The 12,308-nt window shown below is 51.0% G+C and overlaps 2 protein-coding genes across 2 annotated transcripts; one reads left to right on the top strand and one right to left on the bottom strand.

The window, feature by feature from the left end:
• Positions 1 to 20: 20 nt before the first annotated feature.
• On the bottom strand, positions 21 to 3,767 carry ARL2 (ADP ribosylation factor like GTPase 2). The gene is made up of 5 exons (XM_035099274.2): positions 3,531 to 3,767; positions 2,795 to 2,905; positions 2,461 to 2,623; positions 1,142 to 1,222; positions 21 to 475 (listed from the first exon to the last, which is right to left on the bottom strand). Exons 1-5 carry the CDS (start codon positions 3,593 to 3,595, stop codon positions 341 to 343), a joined length of 555 nt encoding a protein of 184 aa, XP_034955165.2. The 5' UTR covers positions 3,596 to 3,767; the 3' UTR covers positions 21 to 340.
• Positions 3,768 to 5,187: 1,420 nt separating this feature from the next.
• Positions 5,188 to 8,659, top strand: SAC3D1 (SAC3 domain containing 1). Its single transcript, XM_035098455.2, has 2 exons — positions 5,188 to 6,670; positions 7,350 to 8,659. Exons 1-2 carry the CDS (start codon positions 6,091 to 6,093, stop codon positions 7,811 to 7,813), a joined length of 1,044 nt encoding a protein of 347 aa, XP_034954346.1. The 5' UTR covers positions 5,188 to 6,090; the 3' UTR covers positions 7,814 to 8,659.
• The last annotated feature ends 3,649 nt before the right edge of the window (positions 8,660 to 12,308 follow it).

The raw sequence follows: 12,308 nt of genomic DNA, 5'->3' as shown, positions 1-12,308 counted from the left end.
CCCATCAAATATGCCAGTCCTGAGAGCCACAACAACAGCTTTATTGGCATGTTCTTAATATGACACGATCCCGTACAGAGAACTGGGGTGTTGGGGATACCCCAAACATACACCTTCACTGTCCTTCCGCAGGCGGGGCCTGGATCATGGCCTAGGACAGAAGCAAGAGTGGGGCGCCCCACTCTTGACCAACATAGCTGAGCAGCTTTCTCGCCGAGGGCTGCGCCCAGGAAAGAAACAGGCCCTTAAAACGCCCAGCAGGGGAAAACAGTTCCAAGTTATTAAGCCACGCAAAGCAGGTGAGCTGGAGGTGTTTGCGCCTGTTTCCCCCTTCCTCCTCTCAGTCCGCGGTGAATATCCGGCTGGAGATATCGTCCAGCAGCCAATCGATACCCACAAGCAGGTTCTCCCCAGTGTAGGCACTGCAGCCTTGAATGCACCAGTGGTGGCTGTGGATGCTGTCGAGGTCGAGACCCTGGAAAGAGGCAGAAAGACAGTGGGGGGGGGGTGAGGGCCATGCATCTGGCGAGCTCAAAGGGAAAGCCTGCAAGTGGGCCTTGAAACCAGACTCGCCTGAAGTGGTGCTGGGCAGCACCCAGAAAAGCTACAGGCAGGCACCACGCAGGACAGCCTTCATAAAGCAGGCTCCTTCCAGGTGTTTGGGACTACAACTCCCATCAGCCCTGCGCTGGCTAGGGCTGCTGTGCTTCCCAACTTCTCCATCTCCAAAAAATACAGTTGTCTGTAATCTTAAGCATTCTTGACTCATCATGGCTTCTTTTACTCTCTTGTTTAAAAGGCACAATTTGTGTGGGTGTAAATGGTGTTGTGTCCGTGCTGTGGTCATCTAGAAGATCAGGCATCCCCAAACTTTTGGCCTACAACTCCCATGATCCCTAGCTAACAGGACCAGTGGTCAGGGAAGATGGGAATTATAGTCTAAAACATCTGGAGGGCCGAAGTTTGGGGATGCCTGATCTAGATAATGCTATGCCATATCCGACGTTTATGGTCTGCTGGCCAAATAAACTGAGCTGAAATTAACTTCCTCAAAGCCATGAGAGACACCCTCCCGCCCTTGGTTTGGCTGGTACCCAAAGCCGCCCCATCTGCTCTCGCCAGGACTGCCAGTGATCCTCACCTCCTGGATGGCGCTGGAGCTCAGGGCGCCGGGCAGGTCCTGCTTGTTGGCAAATATGAGCAAGGTGGCCCCTGCCAGGCGCTGTTGAGACAGAAACAAAGTTGTGACCTAGGAACGAGGTAAGCTTATCCCAAGTTGTCAGATTGGTCCACCAAGCCCAGTATGGTCCACACTGGCTGGCAGAGGCTCTCCAAGGTCCTTCTTGGAGATGCCAGTGGGAAACGAACCCGGGGCCTTCTGCATACAAAGCAAGTGCTCTGCCACTGACCTATAACCCTAAAAAACAAACGAAGATTCTAGTCCTCGTTGTACTGGGACCTTCTGCAAACAGAGTGTGCATTGCCTACCATGAGCTATGGTCCTCATGATTCTAAATAAAGGGCAGATTGAAAGAGGGACACAGGAAGGAGCCTAACTCCAAGTCAGACCAGTGGGCCAGCTAGCCATTATTGTCTAATCTTTGCCAACCATTTTCGACTACAACTCCCAGTGTTGACTGGGGCCGATGGGAGGGCTTGGGGAAGATTGGCCCACCATGACAAGAAGTGGGCAATGCTTTTTTTCCTGGGGGGGGGAATACAGGGGTAAGCATACTCCTAAACATTTTGTGAATCTAAGTTTGGCCTCATTGAGGGGCAGTATTTCAATATGAGTAGGAAAATGAGAGTACCCCTAAACTGGTGATATATTGCAATGTTGAAAACCAGGTATCGCCCAACCCTACCCTTCACCTTAAGATTCCTGGGCAGGTTGCAACACAACCGTAAATACAGTTTAAAGTCGCTTACAATCGTAAGAAAAAGGTGCATCCTAAAAATGTACATCACAAGTGTCAAAGGCCAAAGTAAAGAAATGTGTCTTTGGCATTCTCCAGAAGTTGTATAATGATGGTGCCAGGCACACCTCTGTGGGAAGGGAGTTCCACAGCTTAGGGGCTGCCACAAAGAAGGCCCTCCCCCAGGCTGCCACCCCCAACTGAAGCTCAGGGAGTTGAGGAGCTACCAATGGGACCCCCCCTATGCCAATATCAGCACCCAAGAGGGTCTGTGGGGAAGGAGGCAATCTTTCAGATATTTGGGGCCTAACACCAACTTGGGCACTTTGAATTGGACCCGGTAACAAACAGGCATTTTAAGCAGGGGGCTCCACCTGGAGACTGAAGCGGAGAGCTCTTGCATGCCAAGCAAGTGTCCTGCCACTCAGCTACAAATCCCCCTCCCCGGTTAACCCTTGCAGTGCCAAGGCCAGGCAGAGCGCAAGGTCCACTCTGTCCTCTGCTGCAGAGCAGGTAGACACTCCCAGCCACCCTGGGCTCCTACCTCCTCCACCAGAAGGCTCTGGAGTTCCCTCTTGCAGTCATCTAGGCGCTGGCGGTCAGCGCTGTCCACCACCCAGATGAGCCCATCGGTGCTCTCAAAATAGTTCCGCCAGTAGGAGCGCAGGGATTTCTGGCCCCCAACGTCCCAGATGTTCAGCTTGAACCTGCAAAGAAGAGACCCATAGCCAGGTGACAAAAGGGTGGAGGAAGAGAGGGGGGGTCTAGGCCAGCAACGAAGGAGGAAAGGAGGGAGGAATACAGAGAGGGGCCCATTCCTCCTGTCACAGCAGCCCCCTGGCAGCTATGGGGAAAGGGGATGGGATGGAGCCCCTCACCCACGGTGCTCCAAGGTCTTGATGTTGAAGCCCAGCGTGGGCGAGATGGTGTCGATCTCATCCCCATTGAACTTCTTCAGGATCGTAGTCTTTCCGGCATTGTCCAGGCCCCTGACATAGGGAGGTGAGTTAAAGGGACAGAATTGCAGGAGAGGAGAAGAGGAGGAGGCCTGCCTGCCTGCTGCACACCCTCCCTCAGTTCCCTTCAGGTTTCTTCAGGGAACCTCAAAGCAGGGGGAAAGCCTGCTGCTCAGTGGCAGAGAGCATTCACTTTGCATGCAAAACGTCCCAGGTTCAACCCTTGCTGGCACCTCCAGGTAGGGCCTGGAACCCTAGAGAGCCGCTGCTGCCAGCCAGTGTAGGCAATACTGAGGTAGATGTGCCAATGGTCTGACTCGGTATAAGGCAGCTTCCCGTGTTCCTATGCAGTCTGCTAGGAAACTGCTGACATATACCCATATACCCTGCGGGGTGCGTGGACGCGCGCGTTCTGCTTGCACGGGCTCTGAGAGGCAATGGCACTCTGCACACGCGCAGAGACGCCCCTTGCCACCTAGGTTCAGAAGACCCTAAGGATGCAGCTAAAAAATGCTGCCCGGTCTCCAGCCCTGGCCCTGCTCAACGCCTCGGAGCAAAAGGAGGTGGAGGAGGAATGCGAAGCCCCGCGTGGACCCTCGCCCGGCCCTGCCACCCCTTCCCCTCTCCCTTCGCCCCTCTTCCCCGCGCGGAAGGATACAGCATCAGCAGCCGCAGCTCCCGCTCCTTCTGCTTCATCTTCTTCAGGATGCTGAGCAGCCCCATCTCCTTCTCGCGCCGGCGGAAGAAGCTGCCTCGCCTCGCCCCGCCCCCGCAGGAATGCCGGGGGCTTTTTGTGCCAAAGAGTACATACAGAAAAGAGGCTTTTGTACAACTCGGGCTTCCAACCGCCGCTCTATCAAAACCTCCATATGCGGGGCAGTTTAGAGGGGTCTTCTCCCAACCCCCAACCATCTATTTTCTTTCTTTTTTAATCCATTGGAATCAATGCAACAAGGAAGCACAGCTGCTAGAGGTTTGAACTGTGAAGTCGGGAGGAACCCAAGGAGTCATCTAATCCACGCCCCCCCTCCCGCAATGCGCTTCGATACAGCGCTTTGAAATAATCCTAAAAAGAAGAAAATACTTTTGCTCACTGAACTTGTCCGCTTCTCCATTTGACTATTGGGCGGGGATTATGAAAGAGCTTTCCTTGAACTTCTGACAATGCAAACCTATGAATATCTGCTCAGAAAAGCCCAATAGAGTTCAGTGGGGCGTCCTCCCAGGCAAGTGCGTATATTAGCATCACTGCATTTCAGCCTTCGGACACTTTGCTGGCCTGGGAGTTACTTCTGAGCAGACTATGTGTTAAGATTCCACGAAAAGTCCCTATTCGTTTATCTTCTCGTGCAAACGGGAACCCGAAGTCGAGATAATGGAAGATTCTCCGACTGCGCTGCGCCACTTTCCTCTCCATTGCTTATTATTCTCCAGGACACGCCCCTTCCCCATCCTGCCCAATGGAAAGGAAGAGCAGCTGCCTTGTTTGGTGGCGAAAAAACAGACTCGTAAATTGAAACATTTTTTTTAAAAAAAATCCTTCCAGTAGCACCTTAGAGAGTAGCACTTTCAATTGTAAATTGAAGACTGACATACAGGGCCGGAAAAGGGATTCAATATACCGGTAATTTCTCTCTCTCTCCCCACCCACTTTGGAAACCTGGCCATAGAAAGAAAATAAGTCAAGGTTTTCCCCACTCCACCCCCTAAATTCAGGTCCTAAACTGAAGGGTCCTTCTGAAGGAAAGACGGGATAACAGAAAGAGGCATATAAGCACCATTTTCTGAATGAACGAATGAATGGAATGAATGATGTCATGGATTTTAAAAAAAACCGCTTCTGGCTATTTTAGAAGAGCAACGTGGCAAATCATCGGCTGAACGCTGGATCTGGGCCGAGGGAGTCGCAATGAAATTTTTTAAATTAATTTTTTACTGCAACCTGCGAGGTATTTTCTGTTGAGGGGTTGGCTGGAAATCCACACCAGTTGTATCCGAGTCCCTCACTTTCAGGCTGACCCCTACCCCCTCGCCTGAACTTAGGGGAGAAGATGAGGCTGCATCCGTTTTGGAATTGGCAGGTTTTTTCTTTTTTTCTTTTCAATGTTGAAAACAATGTTGGGGAGAACTCTCCGCCCTTGAGGCAAAAAAAGTTGATCCGAAGGCTGGTCGCAGTGTACGAGTCTACTAGTATAAGTCTAAGGAAGACATAGTTTTCAAGTGCCGTTCTTGGCGTCACGTGGCCTTCTTGACAGCTCTCTCCTCTAGCCAATAAACAGTTGCAAGGCCAGGAGCACTTCCGGGGCACGCTCTATTCCACGGAAATAAGAACAATTAGTTTGTATAATCAAGTTTTCGAGTTTGAGTGCAAAGGCATTTAAAAAATCTCCCCCCTGGAGTTCAAATGAAATGCGATATTTTAGACCAGGTATAATTGGGCATCTCCAGCAAACAAAATGAAGCAGCAAAGAGAAATGAGCCTTCTGTCTCTAACCCGTGTTACTTCGAGTGAAAAATGCTATTTTAAAAAAAGTTTATTATGCTGCAATCCTAAACCCATTGAGGGGTAGGCTGTATGCTTGAGCCCCCTTCGAATTCCTGGATCCAGGAATGCATCCCCAATGCAAATAACACAGCAAAGAGGAGCCGAGTTCCGGAAGGAAGTTGCAGCAGCAGCAACGGCAGAAAGATTCCTGCATTGCAGCGCATTGGAATAGATGACCCTCGGGGTGCCTTCCAACTGTACAAGTCTACGGTATGAACCAAAGGCCTCCCGCTCCTCTTTGTCCCGGGCCGGGTCCATTGGCGCTGTTGTGTCGTGAGTTTCTTAATACAGTAGTAGTCATTCAGTGACAATATCTTCATAATAACAGCTCTTTATTTAAGGCAACAAGACAGGACTGACTCTGAGGACAGGAAAGCTACATTTATAGGGACGGGGAACTAGCTAGAAAGGGATACATTTTGGAGGGAACAATATCATGCAATCACAGTGCTGCCTTTTGGAGGAAACCAATAAAACAGGGGATCCAAATATAGCAGCTTAAATGAACCAATAGTAGCTGTACCTTCTGTAACCAAAAGGCAGTTACTTTACCCTAAAGCAAATACAGACAATAGCAATACAGATATAAAATCCTCTGACTCAATACGCAACAGGCGCCTCCTCCTCTCCGCGGGACCAGCCTCTCCTCCTCCAGCTGCTGCTTCTGCCGTCGATGTCGAGCTCGGAGGTCGCCCCTCTCCAGGGCACGTGCCCGGGGATGTGCCCGGCCGAGGAGTTCGCGCGCCGCCGCCGGGAAGGCCGCCTGCACCGACTGGAGCTGGGCGCGGGGCGCGAAGCGGACCCGGCGCTGGCTATCAAGGAGTACTCGCGCCCGGCCGCCGGCAAAGCGCCCCCGCGGCCCGAGGAGCTGCGCCCGCCCGACGTACTGCTGGCCACCGTCCAGCACCTGCTGGACCAGGAGGACCGGGGATCGGACGCCGGGGACTCCGCCGAGGCTGCGGAGCGCGGCGCCTTTGTGACCGACCGGCTGCGCGCGGTGCGCCTGGACGCGGCGCTGCAGAGGCTCCCAGGCGCGCCCTGCGCCGCCCTCCACGAGCGCGCCCTGATTTGGCTGCTCCGCGCCGGGACGCGCCTCTGCGCCCAGCCGCCCGCCCGCTTTGACGCCCACTTGCACGGCGCCCACCTGCAGGAGACATTCGCCGCCCTCCGGCGCGCCTACCGGGAGCACGAGGACGGAGCCCGGCCCGCCGCCCAGCCCCGATTCCAAGCCCTCTTCCTTCTCTACAACCTGGGTGAGGGATCCAGGGTCGGGCTGGAAGGGGTGGTGGTGGTCAAAGCCTTACTCATCCCCGGTATTTGGTCGGGTGCTTTAGCTCAGCCTTGCCTACCTCGCAGGGTTGTAGTGGCGATCAGATGAATACAGTACTGTGAACTGGGAGAGACTAGGGCTTACAATCCTCACCCTGCTCAGCCCTATAGTTCACTGTGTGGCATCGGGCTAGCCAATGCCCCATAGCCTTTCAGGTTTGTTGTGGGGATTAAATAAGGAGGGGGAGGACCATACAAGCCACCTTGAGCATCTTGGGCTGGGGGGGGGGAGAACTGGGATATAAAAGCAATAAGAAATAAATAAATATGATTCCATGAAAAGGTGAGATATTAATGCAGTAAGAAATAAAATCCTCCCTGAAAACAGGGGTGCCAACTTGGGAGGGCGGCTCACATAATCAATCACATGATGTGGTACATGCACACCATTTGAACACCAATGCCCATCAACTTTGGGGGGCCCCACTCCCTCAAATATTTTATGGGGGGTGAAGCCCCCTCGTCCCCTACCAGTAGGAATTGGCTCCTATGTCTAAAAGGTTGGGATATAAATATAGCAATAAATGAATTGGTTTCCGTGATCCTTCTATAAAGCCTGTTCTATCCTGACCTTTTGCTTCTTTCTCCTCCCACCCCAAACAGGCTCTCCAGTTGCTCTTTGGGAGACGCTGCAGCTCCCCGATGCCATCCGAGCCTCCCCAGACGTCTCTACAGCACTGGCCATCAATTGGGCCTTCCTGGAGCGGAATTTCGCTCGCTTCTTCCGCCTGGCCCGGGAACTGCCTTACCTGCCCAGTTGTGCCCTTCACCCCCACCTGGCTGGGGCCCACCGCCTGGCCTTGATGACCTTCAGCCACGGCTTCAGTGCCAGGAACTCCCGCTACCCTCTGGCACGGCTGGCACAGTTGCTGGCCATGGACAGCGTGGAAGAGGCGGCGGACTTGTGCCGGGCCCACGGCTTGACTGTGTTGGAGGGGGAAGTGGTCTTCCAGAAGGGCTCCTTCAAGGACGGTGTGCCTTTGGTGCATAAGCCTTCCCGCCTGCTTGTGGATGGCAAATGGGGGGAGTCTAGTCTGCTGGAGCTCTCAGAGAGGGTCTGCAGCTGACCCTCTTCGGAAAGACTCTGTGTGCGTGAGCTGAGACTGGAAAGGGGTTTGCAGCTCAGGGTTTTCCCCCTAGGGAAGTTAGACTGGCTCCCTCATTGTTGTCCACCTGGCAGTAGGCTTCAGGTGCAGACAGTGTATTTTAATTGCTGGTTCTAAGAGTGTTCTGCTGCATTTTTATTTATTTCATTTACGCCCCACTTTTCCTCCATGAAGTATTATTATTATTCTTGTTGTTTTTTAGTCATTTAGTCATGTCCGACTCTTCGTGACCCCATGGACCATAGCACGCCAGGCACTCCTGTCTTCCACTGCCATTATTATTATTATTATTATTATTATTATTATTATTATTATTATTATTCACCGCCTCTTCCACCCATCCGACTTTGTTGCCCCAGCCACTCTGGGCAGCTTCCGTAATATAAAAACACAGTGAGACATCATACGTTAAAAAACTTCCCAATACATGTCTTCATTCCCTTCAGATGTCTTCAAAAAGTTGTGTACCGGTAATTGTTTTTTTCTTTGGTTGTATATGGTTCCTCCCCCTTCCCATTTTATCCTCCCACCAGTGAGCGTTGTGGCTAAATGCGGATTCGAACGCTGGTCTCCCAGCATGCTGCTACACCGTGCTGTTTTAAACTTGTATAATTACTTTAATTACACCAGTGTGGTGTAGTGGTTAGAGTGCCTGACTAGGACCTGGAAGAGGCCAGGGTTCAAATCCCACCACCATCAGCCATGAAGCTCCCAGGGTGTGACCTCAAGCTCAGTCACTGGCTCTCAGCCTAACCTCCCTCAAAGGGTTGTTGTGGAGACTAAATGAGGCGGGGGGGGGGGGACGGGACACTTTGTGTGCACTACCTTGAGCTCCTTGGAGGAAAAAGGTTGGGATATGAATGCAATAAATAAATCCATGTTGTTCTTAAATGTGCCTTGAGTCTCACCTTGGGAGGAAGGTGGGGTAGAAAATATTAAATAATGCCAATATTATTACTCCTGAAGGCAGAGTTGGTTGAGGGAAGTGTGGGCTCTGACTCTCCTTGGGGGCAGCAGAAGATGGGGAAATGGGACAGCACAGTTTCCATACAGGTCCGACCTTTAAATGCATCCTTCCAGGAAAAAGAAAAATGTTCCCTGTAGATAAAGGGCAGGGAAGCTGTGGCCCTGAATAGTTGGACTACAGCTTCTGTCAGCCCATTTCATTGACCATGCTGGCTCAAGGTGATGGGAGCTGAGAGTCCAGGAACATCTGGAGAACATCTGTTTCTGGAAGCATAAGCCATATTGCCCCCCAAAAAGTTTTGTGGCAGCTTAAGGTTCCATTCCTCTGCCATTAGAAAGTTAGCACATCTGAGCTAGAGGTTCCAGAAGGGCCCTTTCCTCCACTGTGCTGGTTCCCTTAATGTCCAGGAGCTTTAAAAAATTAATTACTGCCCCCACCCCTAGTGGCCTTGATGTGGTACAGTCCATTCTACCACATTTTGCTGCTTGCAGGTACATTAAAAAGGTAAAGGGACCCCTGACCATTAGGTCCAGTCGTGACCGACTCTGGGGTTGCGCGCTCATCTCGCATTATTGGCCGAGGGAGCCGGCGTATAGCTTCCAGGTCATGTGGCCAGCATGACAAAGCCGCTTCTGGCAAACCAGAGCAGCACATGGAAACGCCGTTTACCTTCCCGCTGTAGCAGTTCCTATTTATCTACTTGCATTTTGACGTGCTTTCGAACTGCTAGGTTGGCAGGAGCTGGGACCAAGCAACGGGAGCTCACCCTGTCACAGGGATTCGAACCGCCGACCTTCTGATCAGCAAGCCCTAGGCTCAGTGGTTTAACCACAGCGCCACCTGGGTCCCTGTTGCAGGTACATTAAGAGTCCACATATTGTCATGCGCTGCCCCCTGCAGGTTTGGAGGACTTTATGCAAGGCTAGAAGGAAGTTTTTATTTACACCCTCCCTGAATTCAGAATGCAAGAGTCCTGCTGGATCAAACCAGTCCTTTCGACCATCCCGTTCCCCACAGTTCTCTGGACACCCTCATGAATGCTAGTCATGTGTGTGGAGCATTTAGTTGTTTGGAAAACTGAACTGAATGTTACTAGAATGTTACTACAGTAATATGTCAGCTGTCAGAAGAGATTGCGGTGGTGGCAGTTGTTTTGTATATACTGTAGCTTACATGCCGAAGTGATGCTGCATATGAGAAGCTGTGAGTTAACTACTGTATAACCTTGTTTCCTAAAAAAAACTGGGCCTGCAAATATTAAATGCTTGGACAACTTTAAAGTGTAGCCCCACCTGCCAACGCTGGGGAATGGATGACAAGAAAATGCTTTTCATCGCAGAGAACCACTGTAAAAAGTGTGAGCCCAAAAGTGCCTTCTCCTAGGAAGGTACAGTACTGATAAATACGTATATGAACCTGAAGGGCCAGAACCTGGGAGGATGCACAGGAGAAATTGAACTTGCTGCACTTGAGAAGCTCCTGTAAGAGAATTGTGCACAATTGAAGCAAGAAACCCAGAAGGCTGTAGAAGCAGCTTTGATTTTCTTTATGGCAGGAATCCCCAAACTGCGGCCCTCCAGACGTTTTGGCCTACAACTCCCATGATCCCTAGCTAACAGGACCAGTGGTCGGGGAAGATGGGAATTGTAGTCCAAAACATCTGGAGGGCCAAAGTGTGGGGGTGCCTGCTTTATGGTATTAAAATGTTTCCTCCCCCCCCCCAACGGTCAGCATTTGAGATATGCTGTATTGTTTTAATATGTGATTGGGAGCTGCCCAGAGTGGCTGGGGAGACTCAGCCAGATGGGTGGGGTAGAAATAATAAATTATTATTATTAAATGGAACTTCCTGCCCCCCACTTTCACTCTAGAGTGCCACTCGTCGAACTCACATTGCCCTAAGTGAGAGAGCTCCCCTAAAAATTTAATCCTTACACCCCACCCCACCCTGGACTTCCTAGGCAAAATGTGGGTGCCTGTGGGAGTAATGTAGAACCTCTTCTCACATCATATGTGCTTGCAGACAGCTCACTTGTATGTGTGAATGATACACCCCTCTTATGCAGGCGCTTTTCCTCGGGCATGCAACACCTTGTGCACTCACACACAAACATGTGGCCCCTTTAAAGAGAATCTTGTTGATCCAGGGCCCCAGGCATTCATCAGAAGAGAGTTTGTAGGCCCCATGTATATCACCAGATTGTAGACCTCAATAGATCACCTATTCCTGCCCAGGCAGATGCAGGAAAACCTGACAATTATGTCTGTCCTAAGCTTTCCTTGGGGGATTTCCCGACCTGTCAGAAGTCGTGGTTGGGTTTCTGAATGTTTATGTAGTGTGCGAGATGTTTGCTCTTTTAGGAGGCTCCTGTATGAAAAAGTTTATCTGGAGATGTTAAGTGGGAGAGATACTGCTTTCCCTTACTTGTGTCCGCCTTAATTCCTCAGACCGCCCTTTTACATTATGCGCTAACTGACAGGAAATTGTGGATGCAGTGCAGTATTTAAGTCTTCTGGAGTTCTATGCATGCCTACCTGGAAGCAAGCCCTACTGAGACATCTGAATAAACACGCATGGGACTGCAGTGCATGGTAGAAAGAGACCAGGGTCGGTTTTGGAAGGAGCCATAACTCGGCAGTAGGGCATCTGCTTGGCATATGGAAGTTCCCTTGTTCAATCCCCTCTTTGCCCGAGACCCTGAAGTACCACTGCTGGTCAGGCAGTAGACTATTGGGCAGAAGGGACAAGGTAGCTTTCTATACTCAAAAGTATATAATGTGCATGAGGTTCTTTTATACTATGAGCATGGAGTGTTCCAATTTTGCTCCTTTCTTAAATCAACACACACTTCTCTCTGGTAATTTTCATTTTGCTGAGTTTTGGCTCTTCCTCCAAGTTCACCTGTTCCAGGTGGTTCAGCCTGAAATTGTGAAGGCACAAGCTGCTGCAAGTCCGACTTCTCCTGCTCTGAGTAGGAAGACCCTAAGGGGGCTTCTCACTGCATTAGGCTGAATGCTTTCCCAAGTCCCCTCACAATCCGCTGTGCGGCTACGGCAAGGCTACTGAGGCCAAACTGGTTGCTGTAGATCAGACTGCATTGAAACCATCTAGTGGTGGTATTGCGAAATGACTTAATATAGCCTATGACATAGCATGGATTCTGGGATGGCCTAAATCAGGCACCCCCAAACTTCGGCCCTCCAGATGTTTTGGACTACAATTCCCATCTTCCCGGACCCCTGGTCCTGTTAGCTAGGGATCATGGGAGTTGTAGGCCAAAACATCTGGAGGGCCGCAGTTTGGGGGTGCCTGGCCTAAATTGTGAGGCAGGTATATGGCATTCTTTAATCCCTGTGACCCATTCTGTGTAACTATTTAATTCCCAGCCTTAAAAATATAAAACCCTAAAGGTTAGCAAGGGCTCAGTTGTACCTGAAATCCACAGCCTGTCTCTTGCTGAGAATTACAGCTCCTGGTATGGAGCCAAC

The sequence above is a fragment of the Zootoca vivipara genome, chromosome 17 (assembly GCF_963506605.1).
Source record: "Zootoca vivipara chromosome 17, rZooViv1.1, whole genome shotgun sequence".
Taxonomy (NCBI): Eukaryota; Metazoa; Chordata; class Lepidosauria; order Squamata; family Lacertidae; genus Zootoca; species Zootoca vivipara.
The sequence above is the reverse complement of the archived record's forward strand: the minus strand, read 5'-3'. Positions and strand labels throughout refer to the sequence as shown.

What these genes read in the sequence shown, in the direction of transcription:
- ARL2 (XM_035099274.2), bottom strand. Translation starts at nt 3,595, where the DNA reads ATGGGGCTGCTCAGCATCCTGAAGAAGATGAAGCAGAAGGAGCGGGAG. An exon ending in AAGACCTTGGAGCACCGTGG is followed by an intron (nt 2,624 to 2,794) that starts GTGAGGGGCTCC and finishes TCTTCTTTGCAG; the next exon opens with GTTCAAGCTGAACATCTGGG. An exon ending in AGAGCCTTCTGGTGGAGGAG is followed by an intron (nt 1,223 to 2,460) that starts GTAGGAGCCCAG and finishes CTGTCTCAACAG; the next exon opens with CGCCTGGCAGGGGCCACCTT.
- SAC3D1 (XM_035098455.2), top strand. Translation starts at nt 6,091, where the DNA reads ATGTCGAGCTCGGAGGTCGCCCCTCTCCAGGGCACGTGCCCGGGGATG. An exon ending in CTTCCTTCTCTACAACCTGG is followed by an intron (nt 6,671 to 7,349) that starts GTGAGGGATCCA and finishes CACCCCAAACAG; the next exon opens with GCTCTCCAGTTGCTCTTTGG.